The following is a 22,338-nucleotide window of genomic DNA, read 5'->3' on the forward strand; positions in this document are numbered from 1 at the left end:
CCCTATCCCCAGGCTAATGTTCATTAAGGCCACAGAAGCAGACACCACGTTACCCCTGCGTGGAGGCTGTGGTTTGTGGCATTCCTGTCATAGCCCCAGACCTTGCCACTCAGGCCCCTGATAAACGTGGGTGGGGTTGAATTTCCACAGACTATGCCTATTCTCTCTTCTTTCCTTCTCAGGCCCATAATGGGGATCTTACAGCCAGGGAGACCTGCAAGGCTGGATTCTCTGAAGAAGATTACACGGCATTAATCTCCCAAAACATTCTGGAAGGAGAGAAGCTCCTCAAAGGTAAGGTGGGGTGGAGGGCGGAAATGGATCGCAGCGACGCTCAGCATTGGGGAACATGTCGGTGGAAGAGGCAAGGCTGAGCTCTTTGAACCAGGCTCTTTGCAAAATGGTGGTTGTGAGGTCACTGAGGTGCAGACTGGTCAACCTAAAGGGCATTTGGTGTCACAGGCGGATGATGCAGAGTCCCTGTCGTTTTTGAGGGAGGTGAATCATTTCCTGGGCAACAAATTGGAGTTCGGATGTAAAGTCACCCAAATAATGAGCAGAGAGAGACTTTCTTACTAAGTATTTTTATGTATGAAATTCTGGATTCTTAAATTATCCCTGCTTTGAAATGCATGCTAAGGCAGACGATGTTGTTGGAAATGCAGTAAATAAGCCCACAGACGTTCTGTTCACAAATGCGGCATTCATTTTCATTACTGCCCCACTGACAACACGAAAACACACATGCAGGAGGGAACGACCAATTAGCCTTATCGTAACTGCAGGATTATATCCACATTTGTGACGGGGAAGTCAGAGACGGCTTCAAAACTCAAATGACAATAGATCATTCTGCACATTGATCTGTTTTCCCTTTCAAGACAAACTAATTAAACTTTATATTTGCATGGGAGGGGAAATGAATCAGTTCTTCCTTCCCTGAGGTTTCAAAGTCAAACCACCAGCACCTTGCTGATGCCTTCGCTCCCGGCATCGCCGTCCCAGAGTGGCAGCTTGTAGCTCATTTCAAAGCAATGGGGGGAGCGAACTTTAGATAAACCGGCAAAGCTGGGTTTCAGCATTCACGACTAAATAATCCTCCGACTGCTGCCTTTCTCCCCAGTTTTGTGTTTCAGGGAATAGAGAATTTCCCCCCAAGAACTGACAGCACTTCCTTTGTGTGTGTGAACACAGAACGAGGTGGCTTTTCAGATCCTCTCCCTTGGAGACAGAGCTTCTTGGCTTTCCTTGTTTGTTTCTGATTATATGAATCAGGAGTTTTATTTTGCACTGCATCCAACCTTTCCTGCTTGCTTGTTGTTATCTGAGTGGATTGCGGAAGCAGGGCTGTGATCTTATTGACTCTTCCACGGATTACCAAAAGAGATGAACCAGAACCGAAACACATGTGCACGGCTGTGGTAGGAGCTTTCGAGAGACCCTGTAGATTGCGCTGTGTATGTCATTTAGAGGTAGGAAGGGTAGACCGTCTTTCAGGATCGGTTGGTTTACTGAGCATCCCTGTGTGCCTGCAGAGAAGGCCCGGAAGATTGCGTCACACTCACTGCCCTGTACTGTTGAGCATAACGGGAGCCACTTGGTGTGATACCGCTGTTTGCACGTCCTGAGTTCTGGCGTCCTGTCCTGATGCCTCCCTGGGTGTGGAGCTAAACTTGATGAGATCTTGGAGTATCAGTTTTATTCAGGAATTTAAGAAAAAAAAATGCCTCTCTTTTAGTAACGACAAATGCTGTCGACTACAGAAGAGAATGACAGATTCTCATACTCTTTGTGATAAATGTGAGATTTCACACAAGCGCCTCCTCTTGCTCCGGGTGGGCTGTGCGGGTCCAGGCTGAGCCGGCCTGGGTGGTGGGAAGCCCTGATGGCTGGCGGGATGTTGGCCTAGCCCGTGAGCCCAGGTGGTTTCGCGAGTGGAGGATGAAGAGCTCATCATCCGAGGTGAACCTGGTCCAGCTTGTGGGGTTTGTGGATGCGCGACTCGCATTCTGAGCACCTGCTCCTGCCCACGATGAGGCCCAGTGCCACCCTGGTTGAGGGGAGAGTGGCATTGTCTCCCAGGCATTGGGGACCTTGCCCCTCCCCTTCTCTGGGGTGGGCGAGGGTCCCATTGCTTCTTCCACACCTGTGTGTGCCCCCCTCTCCTTGTTCTCAGGAACAAAGAGACGTTTTATATCTTAGAAATAAGTTTACGCATAAGGAGGCGAAAGCTAATGCTGACATACACTCGAGCCAGGGCAGATAAAAATTTCTCTATTTATGTAGAAAACTTTGCGAACTACGAGACGACCTTCAAGACGCGTGCGCCACAAATAAATAAATAAAAGGGACAATATTTCTGTTATTCTGGTAGGAGTCAAGTTAAATGGATAATGACTACTTCTAATTGAGTTATTCCAACAGAGAGAGCTTAACCTTAATTTGACAAGCGAAGCTGCACAGTCACCGTTTTGTTAGAACTGTGCCATAAGCCATTAACGACTGGCTGGTGGCTCCTTCTCTTTGCCTGAGTCAGCTCCCCAGCAGCCCCCAACATCCCGATTCCAGAAGGAGCGATTTGTTACACAGTAATTAACTTGTTTATGATAAATGGATGGAAGAAATGTCGTGGCATTTTGCTGTATGTCTAAATGAAAAGCATTTGCATTCTAAAATTTTCATGCTAATTAGGCTTAAAATAGTTTTCCCCAATAGGGCAGCAACTACTATGGTGTCGTGAACCTTTCGAAGGGCGGAGCTGCTGAGCTTGGCTCTCGCGTTTGTTCAGCTGGTTTGCGGGGCCCTGGCTCCCCGCTGTCTGGTTCCCGCCTGCGCTGCTTCTGGCGAGCGCGTGGATGGAGCTGCGTTTGCGCTGTCCTTTTGTTTCCAGGAGAATTCGCTGATGGTTTTGATGACGGGCTCATGGCATACCTAAAGTACATGGTTCGCCGTTTTTGTTAGGTGGAAGTCGAACCTTCTCTAAGCCGTGCGTTGTTAGTGCGGGGCAGTTGCTGAGCTGGTGTCTTTTTCTCTGCTTTGTTAATAATTCAGGCCAGCCTGGCCCGAGGCTGCGCGGAGGTGGTGACCTGCATTGCTCTTCCGTGGCGGGCAGAGTTCTAGAAAAACCCAGACTAGCTTCTCTGGGAAAACCCCGCGAAGATGGGAGAGGGATGGGTGCGTGGTGGGCCGGGGCTCAGGGGAGGTACCTCCCCTAGCTCCTGGAGACGACGGCGACAGGTGAGTAGCCGTGTGGTCTGGTGGACACAGGAGGGAGTGGGGTCTTGACGTCACCTGAGAAGGTGGGCAAACCGTGAGCTCCAGTGGTGGGGAAAGAGGAGCTCTCTTCCTGATGACTTCACGTGGTGCGGCTTCCTCAGAGAAGCCCTCGCCTCCCAGCCCTCGATTAGTGAGGACCAGCCTGTGCGCCCTCAGCCACACTCTGCGTCCACCTTGGAGGACTGATAGCATCTGGTCAGTCCTCTCTCACTTAAAACTCCAAGGTTCCTGAGGGCAGCAGCTGTCACTCTGGTTACCATTCAGATCGTCTCAGAATGGTCTTGGCCAACAGGATAAAATCCAATTAAGAGAATCTTAAATAAATGGGGGTTAATTTTGCTCCCGTAACAGTGAAGAGATAGGTGGTCAAGGGCTGGAGTGGCAGATCAGTGGCACATCACATGCCTGATCTTCTTTATTCTTACCGTTCTACCATCTTTAGCTTGTCATTGTCTTGCCTCATTTTTGCAAACTGGCTGCCGTGGCTCCAGGCGTTGCATTTGAGTGAAGAGCAGGAAGAAGGAGGGAGTAGTAGCACCATCTGCCTTTCTTTGCTATCAGGAGAGCAAACACTTTCTCAGAACCTCTCCAGAAGTGCTCACTGTTTAGAACTAGGTCATGTGCTCTCCCAGCCATAAGGGGTAGGGAGGCTGGGAAGCAAAGAATTGGACCCGACATCTGGTAGGTGAGCAGTTGGCTACTTGGAGCAGAATCTTGGTTCTGTCTCAGGAAGGAGGAGGGAGGAGATGGTGCCAGGTTGCGGCAGCAGCCTCCACCCCTAGGGCTCCCCAGCCGGGCCGAGTCTCCCACAGTGGCTGTTGAATGAATGACTTGTCTGCACCCTGGGCCATGGCCAGGGCTGGGCAGAGGGGCTCAGAGGCAGGTGCCTGGGACCCGCATCGGAGGACCTGCCCCAGTGGACCCGCGTGGCCCGAGGCCCCAGTGCCTGTCCTTACAAGTGGTTTAAAAACACCCGCTCTGCCCGCAGTGTGGCCGGACCTGCATGTGTGGCGGTGACTCTGGCTGCGGCGAGAGGCTGGGCAGGTCCCCCACCCCAGCGCCCTGCCTGCCTTGCGGCCTGGCGGGCGGGCGTCAGTGCTGCCGAGGAAATAACGAATGGGTCCGAAGGTGCTGACACCGGGACGTTGCTGGGTCCTGGTCACTCGCAGGGCGGGCACCACAAGTGACGCTAACGAGAGACTAGCCGCGGCTGCAGGCTGCCTGCCTGATGCCTCTCCTCTCTGCTTCCTTACAACACACCCTCTACTGTGCCGACCACCCGGCTCCCACTGAGCCCTGTGAAGAGACTACACCTCCTGTTGACTCTCTTACACCAAGGTGGCAGGGTAGCTCCTTGCTGGTCAGTGAGATCTAATTAGGTTGTTCTACTAGATGAGGCTTCTGGGAAAGCTGTTTTTTTTCCTGATGAAGAGACACAGACTCAGTGGCCATTCCTCCTGCCTTTTGCCCTTACCTTTTCCTTTTTCATGGAGTACAGATGTGATTGTTGGGGCCCAGCAGCTATCTTGTGACTATGAGGATGGTGGAGCAGGAAATGGGTCCCAGGTGGCAACCTTGAACAACTACAACTCTGGACATATTGTCCCTGGAGAGGTGAGAAAAACAAGGTTAAAATACCACAGTTGAGCTTCTTGTGGCATGCAGCCAAATGCAGTCACTGACGTTAGGAAAGCAAGAGCTGTGCATTCTAGCAAGTGCCTATCTTTCCCTCTGGAAGCTCAGAGCACATTGCATCCTCTGCCCTGAGCCTCCCCGCCCTTTGGGCCTTGGGCCTTGGCCTCTCCCTCTGCTCCTTGGTGAATTAGTATCTGTGTCCAGCACGCTGGATGGCAGAGAGCATGTCATGGGCACTTGGTAAATGTTTGTTGAGTAGATGAAACAAAGTCACCACTTGAAACTCTCTCTGAGGCTGGGTTATGAATGAATCACTCCCTGTATTAAGCAGGGCTGTCTGATGCGCCCATCAGAGAATGTGAAATCCACTGGATCTCTTAGCCCCCTCTTCCAGGAAGCCAGGAGATGATGCCTTGGGACTTTGTCCACAGTATCGACTGGCTTCCGGGAGCCTTGGTCCTGCCTGAGACGTGGAGACGCATGACGGGTAAGCAGGCCCAGCCCTGGCAGGCGGCTCTGGCGGCTCCAGGCCTGGATGTTCCTACTTCTTCCAGCCCTGGGCCCCCTCTGCCTCAGTCGGCGTGGCCTCGGGTCCCTGGGAAGGAGCCTCCACGGCCCGTGCTGGAGGCCGCGACGCCCCCGGCGGTCCTGGGAGGCCATGCCTTTGCAGCGGCCAGCGTTGCTCTGGGTTTCCCAGCGCCTCTCCCGCTATAATTTTGCTTGGCCACAGAGCTATGAGGTTTAGGAAGGGGAGTGTGTGCTTAGAAAGTGGCCACTCAGATGAGAAGTGAGGCTGACACCATGAGGGAGCATGAAGAGCCAGCTTCCCGTGTTGCCCCAGGCCAGAGCCCACGCATGCAGATGGAGGCCCTGAGAGCCACAATCAGAAACAAAACGAGGCAAAGACTGTGCCCCTTGCAGTCAGCCATCAGGCGCCCCATGTGCCCATCACAACCCCCGTGTGCCCATTATGTGCCCCTGTGCCCATCAGGCACCCTGTGTGGCCATCACGTGCCCCGTGTGCCCATCAGGTGCCCTGTGTGCCCATCATGCACCCCATGTGCCCATTAGGTGCCCCGTGTGCCCATCAGGCGCCCCGTGTACCCATCATGTGCCCTGTGTTCCCATCTCACGCTCTGTTTGGCCATCACACTCCCCATGTGCCCATCACATACCCCGTGTGCCCATCAGGTGCCCCTGTGCCCATCACGTGCCCTGTGTGCCCATCAGGTGCCCCTGTGCCCATCAGGCGCCCTATGTGGCCATCACGTGCCCTGTGTGCCCATCACGTGCCCCCTGTGCCCATCAGGTGCCCCGTGTGCCCATCATGGGCCCCGTGTGCCCATCATGTGCCCCTGTGCCCATCAGGCACCCTATGTGGCCATCACGTGCCCTGTGTGCCCATCACGTGCCCCGTGTGCCCATCACGTGCCCCTGTGCCCATCAGGTGCCCCGTGTGCCCATCACGTGCCCTGTGTGCCCATCAGGTGCCCCCTGTGCCCATCAAGTGACCATCAGGTGCCCCGTGTGCCTGTCAGACACCCCGTGTGCCACTGCTTCCATCACTCCCCCTGCAGCCCCGAGAGGGAGGTGCTAGGGTGTGGCCACTCCACACCGCGTCCCCAAGGTGATGGATCAGGGGCTTCCTGGGCATCTTTTACCCTCTGCCCCCTCCATAATCACCTGTCATTAAATGAAAATTCTCGCTGGAGAAGAAGCTGCACACACAGACGTGAGGTTGACGGACTCATTGACGCTGTGGCTTAAAGATTAAGATTTTTGCGTTTCTGAAATATGGATCTTCCTGGAGTCATGGGATGAGGGGATGCGAGACTGTGTGTGGCTGTGATATTATGATAACGTCGAGTCTGGCCAGATTCTGTGCCGGCTTCTGCGTCCGCTGTCGCCTGTCGTCCTCAAGAACACCCTTCTGGGGAGATGAAGCTGTTCCTGTCGTGTGGGTCGGAAACTGATGGCCGGGAGGTTGGGAGGCTGGCCTAAATGCGTGCCCTTCCCTGTGTCTCCCGTCTTTGTCCAGACCTGCATGTTCAGCGCGTTCGCACCTCCCATGTGATGTGAACGAAGATGGCTTTAGAGCCTGAGCTTTTATGCAGCCCGGAGGGTAGCCCAGGTGTTCCGGGGGCACCGTGATAAAATTAGCAATTATCAGCAGTCAGACGTGCTAATTGTTTCTCATCTCGGACACTGGCAACAAGCTAGAAGCCCGGTGCGTCTCGGTGCTTGATCGCCACCCCCGACGTGTGAGGGCTCCCCGGAAGTGGGTCCAGACTCTGCGGACACGGTGGTCTGCAGAACGGGCCCTGGACTGGAAGAGCCAGAGTCTGTGATGCTCAGGGAGTTTTCCCTTCTAGGCCTGTAGCAGACAGCCCCGGAGCAGTGTCCTTACCGGCTTTCAGCCTCTGCCGGCGTCGGGGAGACGGCCAAGAGAGACCCCGGCAAGGCATCCAGCTGGCTCTGGAATCCTGGGACACATTTGGGCTGTGCTGGGTGTCGGCACAGAACCACGGTCCCGAGCCGCTCCCACTGTGGCTGGGAGCTCTGGGGACGTTGACGAGGCCTGTGATGGCGGATCGTGAGAGCAGCCGGGGACGCTGGTCTGGGGGAGCCACCCGCCCGGCTCTCCTGCACCAGCTCGGGGTTGGGGGCACCCAGTAACGGCCTCCTCTGCCTGGGTCAGGGGTCCTGGGTGTTTGCAGGGGCCTCCGACTCTAGGTTTCTGGTCCTCTCGCTCGCTCGCTCTATCTTTTCTCGGAGGCACAGTGAAGAAGATGCCAGAACTAATCAGGAGCTGAGAGCCAGCGAGCCAGCAGGCACTCGTCCTTTCAGAGAACATAGCTGTTATTCTGACTTTTTAAAGAAGCAGTCTTTCCTCCGGCGAATCCTGCCGTAAGAAACCCCGTGAGCTGGGTGAGCTCCTTTCTGTCAAGCGTGCTAAAGTTCTCCCGCGTGTGTCCTTGTAAAACCTCGTGGCCCTTCGCTCCTTCTTTCAAGCTTCGTCCTCAGAGCAGACTATGGTGTGTTGTAAACTGGGCTGAGAAGATTGTTTTTTGTCGAAAGGCTCAGAATGGTGGCGACTTTTTGCCCGAGCTCTAGGCTGCCCTCTCCTGGTGGCCTCCAGTATTGTGCCACGCTGCCCGGCTTCTTAAACCAGAGAGCAAAACAAAACCACAAAAGATGACATGGTTATCTTTGACCCGGGTGTGCCGCCGAAGGCCGCTTCCCTCCCGGCCTCCATCAGGGGCAGCTGGTGTCTTTCGAGGACTCTCCACATGCCAACATGTCCTCCCATTTGATGCCTTTGGGACACCTGCGGGCCCAGGGCAGTGGGTTGCCGGGCCCCGTCGCCTGGGTGTGTGTTGAGGTCACTATGATTCACGTGACTTTCCGTCGTGCACTCTGTGCCTTTTCCAGGGCGGAATTTGCTAAGATTATGGATTGCATTCATTTCTTAGTGTGGCACAAATGACCACAAATTTATCGGCTTGAAAGACACAGATTTATCATCTTTCAGTTCTGGAGGTCAGAAGTCCAACACGGGTTCCCCTGGGCTGGAGTCCAGGTGTAGACAGGGCTGGTCCTTCTGGGGGCTCCAGGAGGGGTCCATTTCTTGCCTTTACAGCTTCTAGAGGCCTCACCACTTTCCTTGGCGGGCGGGCCCTCCTCCATCTCCACAGCCAGCACATCGCGTCCCTCCCTGCCTTCCTCCGTGGTCCCGTCTCCTCCTCTCGCTCCCTCTCCTGCCACCCCTTTGACTCATAAGGACCCTGTGATGACACTGGGCCTCCTGGGTCAGCCAGGATCGTCTCCAGTCTCAAGGTCCTCACCTTGCCCATAGCTGCGGAGGCCCTTTGGCCACATCAGGTGACATACTCCCAGGTTTGGGGATTAAGACGTGGATGTCCTTGGGGCTTCCGCGTGCCGTGTGATGAGGGAGCACGCCTCGTGGGTGTGCACGCTGGTTTCTGGCTACCACGTGCTGAGGGTTTGCTGGGTCCCGGGCACCGTGCTCTGTTCTTCAGTCTGTTCCTCTGGACCCTCAGCGGTTTGTGTGGGCACCCCCACTTCACCGTGGAGGAAACTGAGGCCCACACTGATTGAGTAACCCACTGGGAGTCACAGGTTAGGAGGGCCCGTCTGATCCCAGGCTCCAGCCCTCGGCAGCTCCCGCCTCCTTCCAGGAGCTCCCGCCTGCTGTGCCCTGTGTCTGAAATTAGGCCGCTGACGGGCAGCTTCCTCGTGGGCCTGAGACGGAGAGCTGCCACCTTGGAGGCTCCGGAGGGTGGACTGTGGCTGCAGAGCGTGCGGCCGCCTCCCATCCAGCTGCTCGCAACGTCTCCTTGTTTGGCTTCCCGGCGTTTTCTTGCTGATGGCGTGTGGGGATCTAGGAAGGATTAAAGTAAGCCGCCAGCAGCAGATAAATATCCACAGGGCGGGAGAGTGCCGCCCCTGCCTTGCCAACAGGAGGACGGTCCTGGTGGAGGGTGGAGGGGACCGGCTTAGGCGAGAGGCCCCTCGGAAGCACAGGTCCTGAGAGAGGCATCCTCGGCCTGGTGTGGGTGCGTTTTCCACTTGAAATACAGTTTAATTAGGTTCCAGCCCTGGGGTCAGGGGACCCCATCTCTGTGTGGGAAGGACTTTGCTCTGTGTCTCTGAGCAAGACGGAGGAGGACGGCTCGCCCTGCAGGTCTTCCCTCAGGAGTGTGCGCCTGTGTGTGTGCGTCTGACTTGGAGAAATGTCGGAGTTTCTTTTTGTGTTGGTTTGTCCTGCCACGATGTCAGTTTGAACACTGGCTGGCAACGTTGATCTGCCTGGAAGGCCGAGAGGGACCCTGGGTGTATGGCTTTGTGAAGCGTGCGGTCCTAGCACCTGCTTCCAGTGGGGCCAAGGGCGGATGCAGGCTGAGACTCACGCGGGCGGGGAGTGCGCCTGGCTGGGAGCAGGGCGCTGTGGGAGACTGCCTGAATCGGGGGCGCCCTCCCCTCTCGGGGCCTTGGTTACCAGAGTCCAAAGCAGAGAGGCAGGGTGTCCAGTTGTGGTCCAGGAACCGTCTGCCTGGGGGATGCTGTTAAACCCAGCAGACCCCTGGGTCCCCTCCCAGACCTACTGTAGTGGGTTGGATGGTGGCCCCAAAACATACATCTACCTGGAGCCTGGGAGTATGACCTTGTTTGGAGAGAGGGTCTTTGCAGGTATGGTTAAATTAAGGATCTTGAAATGAGATTGTCCTGGATTATCTGGGTGGGCCCTAAATCCGATGACAAGTGTCCTTTTAAGAGACAAAGAGGAGAGACACAGACACAGAGGAGACGCCATGTGGATATGGAGGCAGAGACTAGAGGGATGTGGCCACAGCCCAGGAACTCCTGGCGCTGCCAGAGGCTGGGAGAGGCAGGAAGGCTCCTCCCCTGGAGCCCTCAGGGAGCTCGGCCCTGCCCACACCTCCATTTCACAGTGTGGCCTCTAGAAACTCAAGAGAATAATTTTTTTTTTAAGGTATGCTTTTTGGTGAGGAAGATTGGCCCTGAGCTCACGTCTGTTGCCAACTTTCCTCTTTTTTTCCCCTCCCCAAAGCTCCAGTACACAGTTGTATATCCTAGTTATAAGTCTTATATGTGGGACGCCACCCCACAGCATGGCCTGATGAGCAGTGTAGGTCCACACATGGGATCTGAATCCCGGGCCGCTGAAGCGGAGCACACGAGCTTAACCACTTGGCCACGGGGCCGGCCCCTGCATTTTTGTTAGTTTAAGCCACCAAGTTAGTGGCCGTTTATTAGAGTGGCCTCAGGAAACTCACATACCCACTGCTTCAGAGATCCTGGGAGTGCGGCCTGGGCAGCTGGTTAACCCCTCTCCCAGGGAAGCTGATGCTCCCTAAAGCCGCAGGGCCTCAGGTGTCGAAGGTCTTTAGCTCAGAAGGGTCGGCATCCCTCATGAGAAACGGTGTCATCCGTGGGTGCCTGCCGGGTGGTGACCACATCTTGGAGTGCAGCTCAGGTGGGCGGTTGGAAGGATGCTGTGTGTTTCCGTCTGGCCAGAACTGCAAACGAGGCACTTCAGTGTAGCAATATAGTATTTTATGTTGTAAAGCGTGACACAGAACAATCTCATTGGAATTAAAATGTATACAGAACATTTGTTCTCCCATTATCTTCCCCTGTCAAATGGGATCTTAACCAGCATTATGGCTCAGATAATATCACATAGATACATTGTAAATATTTTGTTCATCTACAGATCTGCGTCTGTCCGGGTCCGCATTGTTTGGCAGCGGCTGCTGGAGAGGGAGAGGCACACTCCCCCTGCCGCCGAGACGTGGAGGCGCTCCTGGGAGCAGGCAGTCTCTGCCAGGGAAGCATTTGCAGAACTTGTGTCTCCCCTCCCCAAAACTGCTTTCCTGTGCGGATGCAGAAATGCATTCTTCTGGCTCTGAGCACGTGATTCCCGTGTCTCGGACAGCCGTGTATTCCTGCCTGATGCGTAGCTCCGTGAAAGCAGAGGGTCGCATGCGCGCTCAGGAAAGCGGCTGCCGAGCCTCGTTTCCACGCCCCATCCCTGTCACTTCTCGACAGCTGTGATGCGGGTAGCCTCATGCACACTGGGGGACAGTCGCACACTGCCCTGCCTGCTGGGTCTCTGGTTGACGGGGAGCCCTGGGTGCCCCACAGGGAGCGAGCTGCCGTCGTGTCTCCCAGCCCGGCCACCCTGTCTCTCTCTCTGGCTTGGGATGGGCAGCCCCAAGGGCCAGTGTCCGGGATGGGAGTGGGCCTGTTCTTTCGAGAGATTGACCAGGGCAGCTGGATGCCTGGGTGTCCCAGGCCCCGTCCCCTGCTCCAGCTGGGCACTGGGGCAGCAATTCCATTCCCCGCTTGTGCCCCGGAGTGGCCAGAGCAGAGTGGGGAGGGCCCTCTCGTTGGAAGGCGCCAAGTAAGCTGCTCTGTGGCTTTGTCCTGATGTTCCCTGGTGGGTACTCCATGAGGATTTGAAGGGGAAAGACACCTTTTTCCTTTCTTCCCTTCTTTCTTCAGTGAGATTTTTACAGAGGGCCCTGACTGCCTCCTTGGCGGGGACACCCGTGGGCATTCGGTTTGTGAGCTCTGTAGATAGGATGAGCTGCATCCTGCAGACGCCTTTGGCAGCACCAGAATCCTACAGGGAGCCCCATGCCTGTCCCGGCCCCCTCTGGGACACGGGTCAGACGGTGGTTCTGTTGTTCCAGCCCACTGATCGAGTCCCCCTTGTGCCAGACCCCCCAGTAGGTGCCTCACCTGTGCCGACCGGATTATCTGCACAACCACCCTATGAGGCGGTGCATTATTAACCCCCTTTATGAAGCAGGGTCGCTGGTGCACAATGACTTGGGGTGAATCCTGCAGCTGATTCTGGAGGAGCTGGGATTTAAGCGGGGCACCTGCTGCCTGAGGCCAGCCCTCCATCCCCTCTGTCACCTCAGACCTGGGTTCCCCCAGTGGAAATCGGGCACCCCGAGGTCCAGGGTCTCATCAGCCTCTGGGTTCTGGTCCCAATGCCCCCCGTCACCAGCTGTGTGACACTAAGCGTGTGCTGAGACCAGTGAGCGTGATCTTCTCTGGCACCTTCCACAGGAGGAGATCACCATTCTCATTGCACAGGCCAGTGTCAAGCATCCAGCAAGATGATCGACGTGAGGTGCGTGGAGCAGGGCCTGGCCAGCTCGTGCTGTGGTCCCTGGTGCTATGTATTCATGCGAGTACGGCAGGCCCCACTCCCTCCTGTCCTTCCTCTCTCCTTGCCTGAGCTTGGGGAATCGAGGTGGCATCCCGGCCCAGCAGGACATGGTCTCTCAGAGAAAACGCCACATTCCTGATGCGTGACGGGACCCCAGGGCTGTGGGCTGTCCCTGGATGACCCTAGACTCTCATCTTCTGGGTCTGGTCCCTGAGCTGCAGTGAGCTGGCATCTGCGGCCGCCCATGTTCCGTTAGAGCAACCGCAGGTTCTGTGGTTCTGTTTGGGGACTTTTTGCTTCTTGGCCTTTACGTGCTTACGTGTGGGCAGAGGACTTTTGGCAAAAGGCATGTCTTTAAAATTGAATAAATAAATTATGGAGCAGCTTATTATGGAGCTCTGTGGGCTCCTGGGAGGCAGGGCGGCACATGAACATAAGTTATTTGCTGCCGTTATTCGTGAGTAGGGTCGGTTTGACTGGGTTACGCCGTATCCTGGTCAATGCTGGCGCCGTGATGAGCGAGGGGTGGGGAAGGCGAGTCTTCCAGCGGCTCCTGACCGTTCAGAGCCGGACGCTTTCATCCTAAGCCTGCCTGTCCACCTGCCCTCAGATACAGCAGAGATGTTCTACAGCTTGTCTTATCCAGTTCTTATATGTTAAGACGAAAACAGAATACCGGCGAAGGGCTGAAGGCAATAAAATTGTGATCAGAAGTCCGTAAAATTATAGAACTTATGTTTTCTTGAGAACTGAGAAGCTTTGCGATGACTTTTTTCTTGAAGGAGCTGGAGAGCTTAAGGATTGACTGGCAGGGAAGTGTGAGTTCACTTCCACGTGGAAGAGAAAAAAAAAGAGTTCCCTGCTTGAAAGGCTAATGGCTGGTAAACGTCAATTTTCTACAATCCTGGCTAATAAAAATAGCTTCTAAGACATAAAATGTCATGCTGCCGAAATTACAGGGGCCTTTGGAATCCGTTGTGAAGTCTCGGATCCTTTGAAGATGGTGGGGGTGGGGGATGGGGAATGGAGTGTGAGCTTTAAGTGTTTTTCCTTCCTGGTTGAGTGATGGCACCTTTGCGAGAAGGTAGGAGCATCTTCAAAGTGGTGGATTGTTTCTCTGGGTATTTTTGGTTTAAACATTTACCAAATGCTCTGGAGTCACAGTCCTGGAAGCGGCAGGTGCATCTTTGTTACAGTAGATCTGTCCACCTTGATAAACGAACTGTTTCCGTGAGTCCCGGATACGGCCCTACTGGGGGGATTTGCATTTGGAATACTATAACCAGAGTGTTCTCTAAAAATCTCCCATTTTTAAATATGATGACAGTGATAGACTGGCTGCAGCCCCTGAAGTTAGAATGGGGTTGTCTCTACTTTTTAGATTGGAATTCCAGCACACAGGGATTCTGGAACTTTCTAGAGTTTCACAGGCTAGACTGGGGGATTGGAGAATAAGAACCTCCTCGTCTTAGCGCCTCCACCTGTCTCCCAGTCTTCTTTGCTTTACTTGGGATGCAAGTTTGAGAGGGCAGAGCAGGTGCCCGTGCGGTTAGGGAAAAGCCATGTAGAACCCGGCTTGAAAAATAACCACTCGTGGTGTGTTAGTTTCCAGGTGCCCTTGGGTCTGGCATTGTCCACTGTATTAAACTGAGCCCAGTGGCAATGGCACTCCTTCTTCCTCATGTCCAGCCTCACGTCCAGCCTCGCTGAGTCAGCACAGTAGAGGGGCTGGCAGCCTCTTTCTGAGTTCTTTGTGAGCGGGATTGCATCCCCCGTGGGCAGGTGTGGAGCCACAGGCCTCGGCTCTAGCATCTTATAGACGAGGCTCCTGGCTGGAGGCTCACGCATCTGCATTTCCATCCTGAAACCTTCCACACTCCCCTGATGGTGTGTCAGTGGTTCTCACCTGTCATCCTCATTCGGTGTGTGAGGCCACGTGAGCCTAAAATAGGATTTTGATTTTTCAGCACTATCTGCCTGGGGGTTGTACCTTTCCCCCGGAACAGGAGAAAAGGTGCCACTAACGAGACAGTTCTGTCACGATGTGAGAAATTCTTGGTTTTGCCTTTTCCCAATTGAAAATAAAAATGAAGAGCAGCTGGGGTCTCCCCTCAACTGCCATGGCAGGGCTTGGGGGCAGGTTGGGCTCAGGGGCTGACCCACTGGGTTTGCAGTGCTGTGTTTAAATCAGGCAGCTGCCTGGGGGAGGGGAGTGGGGGCAGGGCCATGGAGACTGGCCAGGGGCCTGGGGAGCAGGACGCTGCTGGTGCACTTGGTTACTTCCTTCTTTCACTTAACATTGTGTCATTAATGGCTTTTCCTCCCTTTACAAAAGAAGCTCCTAGAAGAGAATCCCTTTCAAGCCAGGCCCCGTCCTCTTGGCAGCCCTGGCTCTGAGCTGGCGCTCAGGATTGTAGGAGACATGCCCCATTGTTGGGTTCTAAAAGGAGGATTCTGGAAGGATATCATTCTGTGACATGCAAATAAAAAGTCCCCCAGTGGCTTTCTAAGGTTACAGCTTCAAGGAGGCACTAATTAATCACTTCCTCTAGCCCCAGGGGAGCAGAGGGGCGCTCCCAAGATAAGGAGGCTGCAGTCCGCCCTCCCTCCCTCTGCTCCTCTCCATAGGCAGAAAATCACATTGTTTTTTCCACTTTGAAAGGAGGTTATTTTATCAAGAAGGCATCCCCTCCATGCTGTTATCTAGGAATTGTCTTATTGCATTTCTCCCTTATCAGTTTTGAAATAATAGGATTTCCTTCTTGCTTAAATGCCACGCGGGTTAAAACTTCTGTCGTTGGAAAATGGCATCTTCCATGAGTGCATTGTTTATTGCAGAATCTCCTGGTCACTCTCGAGGATGGTGAATGCCAATGCCGAGACCGAGTCTGTGCTTTTCTGAAGGAGTCCCGAGTTCTGAGTGTCAGCCAGGAGCTGTGGAGGCAGACCCTTATCTGTTTATTTGCTAACATATGGCACTGTTAATCTCAGCTCGCCGTCTCCCAGTGAACCTGCTCTTGGGGAGACTGTAGCCTCTCTCCAGGAAGTTATTTGATTTTTGATGTAAGGAAAAGGATTAATGCAGGTGCATTTTGATAAGGCTGGCCGTCTAGCGTGGCACAGACACGCTCGTCCTGCCCGTATCACTGACAGTCGGTTCGTTATGCAGGAGTGCTGCAGAGCGGTGATACGGGACACGCAGAGATAATTGTAGTTTTGCAGTTGAAAAAAATAAGTCTAGTGCTTTACAATGTTAATATGATAACCTGTTTAGGAAAACTCACACTGCCTGTCTTTTGGCACTGGAAGACCTCTTCTCACGGCTTGACTTGGATCCTGTTAATTTATTTTTATTTTCCTGGGCATAAATTACAGTCTTACTTCTGTTTGAATTCTTAAGCTAGAACGTGGGACCGGCTGTGCACGTCTGCGGTTTTGGACTGAACATATTTCCGGAGACTTTGCCCCAACGGCGTGTTTATCCCTTGCTTTCAAACGGTCTCAAGTGTTGTGATGAGATGCACTCGCTCAGGCTCAGTGTGAGTAGCTTGATCTGCGGGGGATGCTCTTGATCCAGGTGCTAATCTCGGTGTTTTACCTGGGGATTGGGGAAGAGAGGATTAGAAGGCACACTTGAGCAGTGGATCAGCGTAACCCCGTATTCCTGTCATCTCCCTGTCCCACCAGGAAAATGACAAGGCTGTGCCTGAGATCCCTGAGCCAGGCTGGGGCTGGTGTTCAGACCTGCTCACGCACATTGCTGTTTCCGCTGAGGCCAAGGCAGATGTTTTGATGGGGTGAATGTGGAGGCCCAGGATGGTGGTCCTGGATGATAGAGATGGGGCCTGTTACTGTGTCACAGCAGCTCTAACAAGGTCGCAGGGTCAAGGGCTACTGGACAGAGGAAGGCGTGGGGGCCAGCAAGATGTGACACTTTTCATTAAATCGCCCGTTGTTCGTCTTGCTGTTGGTGGTGGCGCTTTACTTCATAAGCTCTTGTGGATCTTGGGTTCCTGGACGTCAAAGTCGCTGTAGCCATCTCTGGCCCCTTAACCACGGATGCTGGAGAATCCTAGCCTTCCATGCCACATCTCCCACGCTCTATCCCTTTTCCTCCATGCCACACCCACCCTTCCGGGCACCACTGCTGAGTCACCTGCCCAGGCAGCTGGAACTTGCTAGCCCTTCTTGCTTTGTTCTTCGTTTTGGCTGCCCCCCTTCCTGCCTGCCCTTTCACTGGTGGGCATCTTCCGGGGCCTCCTGATTCAGATGCCGTTTCTCCATTGAACCCTCTTTTGCTGTCTTCTCTTTTCTCTGCTCCCTGAGCTGAGTCAAATTAATTATTTCCACCTCCACTGTCTCATAGTTTTATTAAAATTTGCGGTGATGTAATGTTTATGGCACTCTCCTCCGTGTCTGCCCCAGTTGTGGTCTTATTGTGAGTGTGTGTGTGCATGTGTGTCTGCACTGGGTAATGGCTAGAGGAGTGAGGGGCGGGTATGTGTGATGGAGCCGGAGAGAGAGACAGACGCCCCAGTGCACAGACATGGAACCTCCATCCCAGGAAGGAATCTTTGCAAGAGAAAGGAGATGAGCTTTCTCCCACCTCCCGGAGGGGCAGAGGCTGGAACTGACAAGCAGGAAAATATGAAAGCATGATAATTAGAGAAGGATGAACATAAAATGGAAAAACCCAAGTATTTTTCATTTTGCACCTCTGTCTTAGGGCTTTCTCAGTTTATTTATTAAGCCGTTATCAAAGCAAAGTAAGACAAGTGGGTCCTAGTCTAATGAAATTGCCCCTCTGTGGGCTGTGTTAGCTCCAGGTACCCGGGGCATAATTGGATAACAATGACAATTATTGCATTGGGAGTTTTAGTGCGGACAGCCTCTCCCTTTGTGCGCTGTCTGCACAGCACAGCTCACGAGCGTTCAGAGGAAGGACGGACAGGGCTGACTTTCCAGCTCCGGTTCTGACTTGGAACTGCAGAGTGGGGGCAGGGCAAGCCTGGTGGAGCCCTCCCATTTCACCCACTAGCACTTTTCTCTGGTTCAAGGCCTGCCTTATGACCCGGGTGAAAAGCTCGTCTGCTGCCGTTTGGTAACTCCCACTGGTCGGCGGGTCTCGGCGTCTGCAAGGCAGGCAGTTGCTTTTCGGGGGTCAGGGGTGGAGGAGGCCCACCTATCGACTTCTGCTTTATTTTTAAATGGTTTGACTTGTCCCCCCTCCCTGCCGTTCCCGCCCTTCCCTGGTGGCCCATCTGCCGCTGTCATTTCACTGCTGAGAATGAGGTATCTCTGACCTGAGGGAACGGAGACCTGGAAGTGCCCCGTGCGCTTAACTGTGCAGGAGTCAAACTGCTCAGCTGACAACAGTTCATCAACTCCCCCCCTTTCCCTGCTCTGCTGGGCCAGAGGCCTCCCCGGATGAGGCCGTGGTGCTGTGGTGGTGTGGCTGCAGCTGGAAGTTCTCATTCTGGTTCTTGAAACGATGGGGGCCGAGGACGCGATGGTTGTCGAGGCTCATGGTGACGTCAGGCAGCAACCCCCCGGCTGCGGGCAGGAGCTGCCCCTTCTGCTGGCCCACCTGGCCCGGTCAACAGCTCAGGGCTCACACCTGGCCCGGTCAACAGCTCAGGGCTCACGATAAGTGTTCCAAGGGGAGAACATGCAAAACGCAAGAGAGGTAGAGGCGACGGGGGAGGGAATGGAGGCTGGTCTCCCCTCTGGCTCCTCTGAATGATGAGCCTGAGGGATGCCCCATGGCTCTGAGGAATGTCGCCCCTGGAGGGGGGGTGTCTCACTTGCATGGGGGACTGATTCAGCTGTTTCAATGATCTGGAAGGTGTTAATTTGATGAACTTCACCTCTTAAGGGCTGGCTTTAGATTCCAGTGGCAAAGACCCTGATGTCGAGAGGTTGAAGATTAACTTGCAGAGTCTCTGCCATGCCAGGTTTCTGGATGCGCAACGAAGGCCATGGAGAAAAGATGAGCTGCAAGAGTCCAGGGCTGAGGCCTGGTTCTGCTCTGGGTTCCCCACCTCTCTTACTCTGAGGGCCGCCCCACATTCCTTTGTTTGTAGGGCTGGGAAGCCATGTGGCCATGACTGCCCTTCCTAAGAGCCGTCCCCTCTGTCTCGACTACAGCAGAGGCGCATTCTAGTAAGTGTGCATCTGGAACGTTCTAGAAGGTGGGCAGGCGGCTGTGCACAGGTGGTCACAACGAGGCGGCTCATCTTCCCTGTCCAGCTGATGGCTCAGGCCTCACCCCGGCCTTGTTGCCTCTCAGCTCTCACTTTCAAATCTGCCCTTTTCTGAAATACCAGAAGGAGCCTCAGAGGCAGAGCTCCTGCACCCCGATGTGCGCTCCTTGCCCAGCAGCTGGCTTAACACATGCCCTTTGCTTTCTGGTTTCCCTCTCTTCACACTCGACCTTGGCTGGGGACCATCTCCTGTGCTCCTGGCTGTGCTTCTTGTCACCAAGACTTGGCTCGTGTCCTCTCGCCAGGGAGGCCGTCCTGTCCTTCTGTCTCCCTCCTTGTCACTCTGTCCCATCTGCCTGTGGAGCACGCCTGGCCTCTGGGCCGCCTGCCATTACTCCCTCGCTCGTGACCCCTCCCTCCACAGCATCCTGGGCTCCAGGAGCACAGACCCTGCTTCTTGCTCCGCCCCAGGGCCTGGAGCAGGCGGGGCTCAGAGGGACACTCAGGCAGGGCCGATGGCCGAGCGGGTGACGGATCGTGTCCCTGCTCTGCTCCAGTCCTCCCCAGAGCCATCCAGAGGCCCCCCCCTCAGCAGGCACCCCGGGACTGTCACAGCTCCCCTCCTCCCCCAGTGCACTTCTTGGACCCCCTCCCACCCCTGGGCTGGAATTCCTCAGCCCTTCAGTCCCTGTCTCTACTCTCTTTCCTTGGGTTGTTCCTACCTCTCCTCATCTCAGGTGATAAGTCTTCTCTGGAGGCCCCCTGTCCCACCCTGAGAGGCGAGGCCCCCCACCGCTCCCCTGCCCTGCTGGTGGGGCGCTTCTCCAGGAATCATCATACAGCTCTTCCCCGGGGAAGTCAGCGACCAAACCTCCGTCTCCCGCAGCACGCTTGCTGGGGCCGGTCACCCGGGTGCCACTTCCTGAGTGGGAGGCGGGACCTGCCCCGAGGCCACAGCTGGGTGTCCTCGGTGCCTCCAGGGGCCGGCAGCAGAGACCATAGGAGTGGTGAAGACTGGGAGCTGGGGGGCTTGCCCTCCTCTGGGGGGTGCTCCATGGGAGTGCAGACTTGGCCTGCGCTTCTGGTTCCCAAGGGACGTGGGCAGTGGACCTTGATGTGAACATCCCCGATTCTGTAAGGTCTGTGAGCCGAGCTCGCAGGCAGGTCTCTGGCTGGATTTCTAACAGCTGGTTTGTGACCACAGGTTGGACTCTGTTTGTTTTAAGTGACAAGGCGACTGCGTGGAAGCCAGCAGTGCGGGGGGCTTTGACACTCTTCTAAAAGATAGATAATTGGAAAGAAGGGGATATTGTCATCAGGGACCCCCGAGTTGCAAGGAAGAACACCTCCTCCTCAAGGCGTGATCGCCGGCCTGGGCGTGGTGGCCGTGGGACACCTCACCTGCGTGCTGACCGGCAGCCATAGGAGGGCCCAGTGCGCCAGGGACACCCTTGCACTCCCGCTGGCTGTCAGCCTGGACCCTGGGCCGTGGCTGGGAGGCTGGTGGTCCCCTCGGGGCTCAGCCCCCCCGGGGTGGGCATGGGAAGCGGGGAGGGAGGAGGCAGGGGTGTGGGAGAGCAGGGCGGGAAGGAAAGCTTGTTTGACCTGGAATTCCCACAAAGCTGCACAAGTGGATTTTGACTGCCTTTGGCTCAGACACAGGCTATCAGAGCCTGGAGCCTCCCGGAGTGTGGGGTCTGTGACACGTCTGGAGGACTTCCGGGGGTTCCCGTGGCGCGCGCAGGGCTGTTCCTGGACAGTGAGTTGTAGAGTGAGAAGGCGGCTCCCTTTTATTCTCTCCCAACATCCAGGCCTCAGGTCGCCGCCAGGATGTCCTTGCTCTTGCGAATCTCGCTTTTTCACGAAGAAAGCCAGCGCCAGGTGTGAAGCAAGGATTTAATGGCATAATTTTGCTTTTACTGTGCTTATTTATAAGCGCGAGGTTAGGCAGTGATATAAATTTCCCTCTTAAATAGGTGTCCTTCTGTAAAATAAAAGAGTCACCCAAAACAAAAGCAGAATTGTGAGGGGCTCTGGGGTGCCCACAGTCCAGGCGGCCCTGGGCTCGCGCACGCCGTGGGTCCATGTGTGGAGTGTGCGCTCGCCCCCTGCCGTGAGTTGGGGCCAGGATGTCTTAGCAGCTCTCTTGTCCTGCTGCTCGCCCTTCCCCTGAGCACCAGGTAAGCAGGCCGCGGGGGCCAGGTGAAACCCTCGGAGCGTGGTTCTGGTTCCATCATTCTCGGTAGGTACTTTCTCTGTTGAGAATTACCTTTCTCTATCTCTCTTATCTATGTCAGCACTGCTGGCTTCCTGCTTCCCACAGTGATGGGATGTTTCCATGTAAGTCGTGAGTTTTAAGGAGACGTAGGAGGGATGATGGGCCTGTTGGTGTGTGGATGGGGCACAAGCCTGGGCTGGGCCAGGTGGGGTCAGAGCTGCTCTGGAACCTAGGACAGCCCAGCGCGTGGACCACTCTTGTCTCCTCTGGGACACGTGGCTCAGAGCCGACAGCAGGTTCTGAGCCAGAGTCTGTGGGAGTCGGGGGTCTCCCTCACACCCCTGGTTTCAGGCAGCGACGTGTGGCCCTCTGTGCACCTGTCACCCCCTCCAGGATGGCGCCAGAAATCATCAGGGGTGGAGGTGTCCACACTGCCAACACTGAAGCCGAAGGGGACACTGGCCTCTAACCCACTTCAGGGGACAGACCCCAGAACTGTGCATTCTTCACTGGGGACCCCATCATCTCTTTGTCACCCAACCTTACTGCTAACGTTTAACACAAAATAAAACTCCCTGGGTCTGCAAATTTAGCAAGTTCTGTCCACACTTCTGAATCTATTTGAATGTTTTCTTGAAAATTCCAGCTGCTCTGGAGGGAGCCACCCGGAGGAAAAGAAAGGCAGTTGAGTGGAGGCCAATCTCAGGCATCAGTAACGAGGAAATAAAGCGGAATTAGCCTTTGGGAGCACACTTCAGACAAGGTGGTTTCTTTAAAAAAAAAAAGTCCACCTTTCATCTATTCCTGTTGTTTTAATAGAACGTTTATATTTTAAAAATGTCAAAAATTATTTTTGAAAATACAAAGAAAATATACAAAGAAAATACAAATAAAAATATCAGCCAAACCACCTTTAATCGTTTGGCATGTCATTTTGTGTGTGTAGCAGTGTGTGCACACAAATTACTGTGTCACAAGCATCATGTAGGTGTGATGTGTTATGTGGGTACACGTGCTGTGTGTATGTGTGCAGGTGTGCATGTGACTGGTGTGTGTTCACGTTTGTATGTGCAGTGTGTGCACCAACGTGTGTAGGGTGATGTGATAATGCATGCACACATGATGTGTTTATATGTACATGCATGTGCTATGTGTAAGTGTACAAGTGTGGTACACATATGAGAGCATGTTGGTGTGTGCAAGGATGTGTGTGGTGTGCATAAGTATCTACACAAGTGTGACATGACCATGTGTGCACACATGTGACACATGCCACC

The 22,338-nt window shown here is 54.6% G+C and overlaps 1 protein-coding gene across 1 annotated transcript in view; it reads left to right on the forward strand.

The window, feature by feature from the left end:
- Nucleotides 1-22,338, forward strand: part of CDH4 (cadherin 4) — a 597,773-nt gene that overhangs the window by 2,313 nt on the left and 573,122 nt on the right. The window contains exon 2 of the mRNA XM_070587692.1: nt 183-294. Within this exon, the coding sequence (XP_070443793.1) occupies nt 183-294 (112 nt within the window). The remainder of the gene's footprint in view (nt 1-182; nt 295-22,338) is intronic.

This window comes from Equus przewalskii, chromosome 21 (genome assembly GCF_037783145.1).
Source record: "Equus przewalskii isolate Varuska chromosome 21, EquPr2, whole genome shotgun sequence".
Taxonomy (NCBI): Eukaryota; Metazoa; Chordata; class Mammalia; order Perissodactyla; family Equidae; genus Equus; species Equus przewalskii.